The sequence below is a fragment of the Myotis brandtii genome, unplaced genomic scaffold (assembly GCF_000412655.1).
Source record: "Myotis brandtii unplaced genomic scaffold, ASM41265v1 scaffold573, whole genome shotgun sequence".
In the NCBI taxonomy this organism is placed as follows: Eukaryota; Metazoa; Chordata; class Mammalia; order Chiroptera; family Vespertilionidae; genus Myotis; species Myotis brandtii.
This window is the reverse complement of record NW_005370145.1, coordinates 207,241-211,924: the sequence shown is the minus strand read 5'-3', so window position 1 is coordinate 211,924 and position 4,684 is coordinate 207,241. Positions and strand designations below refer to the sequence as shown.

The window sequence follows — 4,684 nt, the reverse complement described above, 5'->3', positions numbered from 1 at the left end:
TGCTAGCCCCCGGTGCCCCCGCCCCTCCTGAGAACCGGGGTGTGCTCCCCAAGCCCCCCCTCCATTGGGGACTCCCTTTTAGGACCCCCTTTCCCTCCCTCCCACGCTCCCCTACCCTTCCCTTCTCCAACCCCTTCTTTCCCCTCTCACCCCTCCCCCCATCCTGGCCACCCCTGCAAAAGTGGGGTGCGGAGGGGGGAGGGGTGAGAACCCACGGAGGAGAGGAACGAAACTCCGATGAAGTCAGAGCCCCCTACCCGCCGCGGCGGCCAGGCCCCCCAACATGGACTGTCTCTGTATAGTGACAACCAAGGTAAGCATGATGGGGGGGGCTCTAAAGGGGGGGAGGGTATGAGTTTGTGGGGAGCGGTTCGGCAGGCCTAATCTGGGGCTGGGGTCCTGGAGTTAGAGCATCAGAAGATTTTGGGGTCCTCCTAATTTAGTTTTGGGGTTCACATTTGAGAAAACGCTGGGTTTGGCCACAGGTGCCCCCTGGAGTCATCCCTTTGTACCTGTAGAGAAATGGAAAATTTGGGGTACACTGGTTTGGGGGTCTGGTAGGTTTTGGGGTTCATCAACCATATTTGAGAGAGACTTATTTAAGGAGAAGCCTGGCTCACATGGGAGTCCTGTTCCTGTCTGTTAGAAGGTGGACTATGTGGGGGGATTCTCTTTCCTCCTGGGGGACAAGCTGGCCTCTGGGTGCCCTGTCTGATTTAAGGGGGCTTTCGGTATGGGTAGAAGGTTATTGGTTGTGAATGCCTGACTGGTCTGGGGGTGTCAGCTGGTGAGAAGGGGTGGGCCTTCGGGCTATAGAAACAGCGTCTTCTGGTAGATACATTTGGGGGTGCTTTCTCAATTAGAGGGAACTGTTAATTTAGGGGAGAGCTGGGAGTTGTCAGAGGGCTGGGGCCTGACACGGATCACCTGAGGGAATGGACCAAGTCAGGTTAGGCTCTGGGTACTCCCATGGGAGACACAGGTTACAGCAGCTGAGGTTGCGGGTTCCTGAGGAGGAGGAGGGGGAGGAGAGGTTTTGGAAGAAAGGGGATTTGAGGAGGGGGGCCGGATGGGTGGTGCAAAATTTGGGGGTGGGCAAGGTGGGTGCCCAATCTCTCCCTCTCCTCCCACACTGTATCTGCTCCTGGTTGAGTAAAAGGGAGATTCGATGGAGGGCAATGTTTCTGTTACCTCTGACACTTGGGCTCAAGGTGCGGGAAAATACCTGGATTTAAGGTGATGGGGGTGAAAAGGAGTAGGAGGAGGGCAGGGCTGGCAGCAGTGAGGATCTGTACAAGGTGTCCCTGTGGTTGGAGTGTGGAAAGGGCAGGAGATGACGATGGGGAGCACAGCAAGCTCCCGGTGGATACGGAACACCTAGGTCTTGGCTGTGAGACTCTGGGACTGGTGTGTGGAGGGAGGCATGGGCTGGTGGCAGGCAGCTGGGGGCTGGGGGGTGGGACAGGAAGTGGGGGCCGGGAAGGCGGGGTCTGGTGAGTCAGAAGCTGGGGAGGGGGTTATATTTAGTGGGAACTGCAGCTTTTCAGGGGAGGGAGCTGAGGACACACATGTTCCCTGTCACAAACTTACACATGTGTGAGCACGGACGGAAGAGATTGGGGGCTGAGGACCTTCATCTCTCCAAGGCTGCTTGCTTGTCCCTCTTACTGAGACCTTTCTCCCCCCGCTGCTGCTTTGCACCCCTCTCCCATCCCCTGTGGTTTCAGGAGATTTTGGGGGCCTCAGTCTCTCTGGCCTGCTCTCTCTAACGTCCTCTGGTCCTCAGCTCCTCCTGTCTCCTGCCCCAGCCTGCTTCTGAGACTTAGGCTCCCAGGCTGTGGTTCCGTGTGCAGGTGTACACAGAAAGCCAGCTGGAATGTGTGGGCTTTGCTTCCAACACGCGTGCACATGTGTGAGCGAGGGTGAGGGGCTCCCTAGCACTGGCAGCTCTTCTGGGAGGGGGCGCTTATCCGTGTTCCTTCCAGACTCCCACTTCTTCCATGGAGCCCAGGGTTGAACTCCCCTGAAGAAAGGAGCCTTGTACAGAGAGGATGATGCATTTGGGCTTTTACAGAGGCGTGGAGACTCAGGCTTGCCACATTCCTTGGCCTGAAAACTTGTCAGTTGCGGGATGGCGGGGACTCCAACTCCCATAAGGCCTTGAGGCACAAGGTCCCTCAGTGTTAGGGGATTGCTGCCATGGGGCTGTTGGGAGTTGTGGTTCCTCTCTATCCAGGGCAGCGGAGGGTAGCCCTGGAGGAACCAGCAGGGGGCACATGGCTCTTGTCCCCCCCAAAATGCTATGTGGGTAGCGGATGCTCAGGTCGTGGAGCTCCCCAGCTCCGTCTGAGAGTACTCCATCTTCCATCACCTATATTTAGACACCTGGTGCAGTAATTTAAGGAACATGGATTGAATATCTACCATGTGCCAGGCCCTGTGCGTTGTGCTAACTCTGCTTTTATAGCTATCACTTATTCTTACTCTGTGCCTCTCTCCGCAGGAGTCTCTCCATCTCTGAGCATCTCTTTCTCCCACTCCGCCCCCGTCCCTCCCCCTTCTCTCCGCACTGCTGCCGCCGTTGCCATGGTAACCGGCGACGACTGAAGTTGCGTGGCGGACTGGAGGGCCGGGCGCGGGTGGCGGAGGGCGGAGCAGAACTGCGGGGGAAGGGGATGGTGGGGAAAGACCAGGGGTATTTGAACCCTCGGAGGCGAAGCGGTTAATCCCTCCGGGTGGTCCTTATTGGGCAAAGCTAAGAGGACGGGGGCGGGGCAGTGTGGCCAGCGGCCTCATTCATTGGCCGACATGGGCGTGGCGAAAGGACAGTACGGGGGAGGCCGGGGAGCAAATGGGCGGGGAGTGGATGGAGGCGTGGTCTCCTGGAGGCAGGTGGGCGAGGTCTGGCTTACTCTCCAGGTTGGCGGGCTACAGCCCTCGGAAAGGGGCGGGGCCTTAGGGCTGGGTAACTGGACTGAATGAGGGCGGAGCTGACCTGGCAGGGGCGTGGCGTGTCCCATGTGCCAAAATGAGACGGGGGTTTGAGGGGCTTGTCTAAGTAACTGCGGGGCGCGAGGGTCTTTGGAAAGGAGAATCCGGGGGTTGGGCCATCTGACGTCTCAATTTTCCTAAGATGGAGGCCTGTTCAGATTTCATTAGAGCACAACCTCCTACCTCAGCTCTATGTTCCAAGGAGACGGTTACTAGGCGACAGCAAAGTCCTTGATAGCTGCGTTGCTAGGCAACCGGGAAACGGAAAATGGAGGGAAAAAGGAAATGGGGGGGTGGGGGTCTTGGGTCATAGCGCCCACTAGTGGAGAACTGTGATTTTTCCATTCTTGAAGAAATTTCGAGTCCAGCCCCTTCGGCACTGGTTTCCTTTGAAGATCCAAGCATCTATCTATCCACATATGAAACTAGGGCATTGGGGGTCATCTTGGGGGCGCATCTAACAGACTCGGGTCCACAGGAAAGAGGAGGCATGGGCGAGATTCTAGGGAAGGCCGTGCTTCATGCCACGTGTGAGCCTTTAGAGAAGCCAGAGGAGCAGATTTGGGGAGACGGCTCACTGGGCTTTGAGTGGGAAAGAAAGGCGGGCGTTCAGTGGGAGAATGTTTGGGAGAGACGCTTTCAGGCCGTTGTTGGGCAGTCGGTTTGGGGTGTTCTGGAAAATTTGTGGGTCACTGCAAATTGGACCTTATCTTACTTTAGTGAATATTTTTCGAGGCTGGTGTCTGGGACAGATTAATACATTTGGGAGCAATCTTCCAACGCAGTTGGAACTCGGAATCATGGAGGGGATGAATAATGTATGAAACTGCGGGGTAAAGAAAAAGAATAGAAAAATGCCTCTTAATTTAAGGGTTTGGGGGTACATTGAAGAGGTTTCCATTTAATTTGGAGCGTCAGCTTTAAGATACACGAAGTATTACCTAAAATTGGGGTCTGGCGGTATTAGGGACTGGTATATTAGAAAAGCCTGAGTATTTTATTAGATTTGGGTATTTGGACAGGGGACGACAAAGGAATTTGAGAACTGCTCATTTGGATGTTTACGTTAGAGCAAGGATAATATTTGCATTAATTTCAAGATTTCTGTCAGTGGATGGAGGGATAGATATGATTTTGAAAGGATGATTTAAGGGGAAGATCAGTTTGAGGGCAGACGAGGATCTGTGGTCCTTAAACTCTTGAAAAGCATCCCCTGGCTCTGAGGCGGGGCTGGACTACTGGTGAGAATAGGAGCTGTCTTTGCGTCCGTCCGCCGGGATGCTGTCCACATGAACAGTCTTTGGGGACGTGGGGGGGCGGGGCTTGTGGGAGACAATGTAGACCCCTTGGGGGTCCTAAGGTGAGATAAATGCTGCTTCCTTCCCTGCACCCTGACAGCCCAGCAGTGACGAGCGGTCTAGCGAGGCTTTGGAATAGTTAGGGGCCTGGTGATTGTCGGGGTGCGCGATGAGGCAGAAGAAGGGGCCCGGAGAACCAGACGATGGATGGGCGCATGTTAGGAGCGTCTCTCTTTGTGGAGGGAGCCGACCGTGGACGGGCAAGTCCGCCGGGAACAGCTGGAGCCGGGAAAGTTAACGGCCCGGAGGGTCTCCCCGCACCCTCTCTCCCATCGTGACGCTCCTCCGCACTGCGCAGGCGCTGGCCCCCACCCTCCCCACCAGCGGCCGCAGCC

General features: G+C 56.0%; 1 protein-coding gene across 10 annotated transcripts in view; it reads left to right on the top strand.

Moving 5' to 3' along the window:
* DLG4 (discs, large homolog 4 (Drosophila)) overlaps window positions 1-4,684 on the top strand; it is a 24,786-nt gene that overhangs the window by 2,344 nt on the left and 17,758 nt on the right. For 4 of the 10 annotated variants that reach the window (XM_005878721.1, XM_005878715.1, XM_014549864.1 and 1 more), the window contains exon 1: window positions 7-313. The exons of 4 other annotated variants lie outside the window; for them this stretch is intronic. In XM_005878721.1, the coding sequence (XP_005878783.1) occupies window positions 284-313 (30 nt within the window). In that variant the 5' untranslated portion in view covers window positions 7-283. Of the gene's footprint in view, window positions 1-6; window positions 314-877; window positions 950-2,503; window positions 2,590-2,793; window positions 2,920-4,684 lie in introns of those variants that run through there. 2 more of the 10 variants (XM_005878722.1, XM_014549861.1) reach the window with 2 other exon arrangements.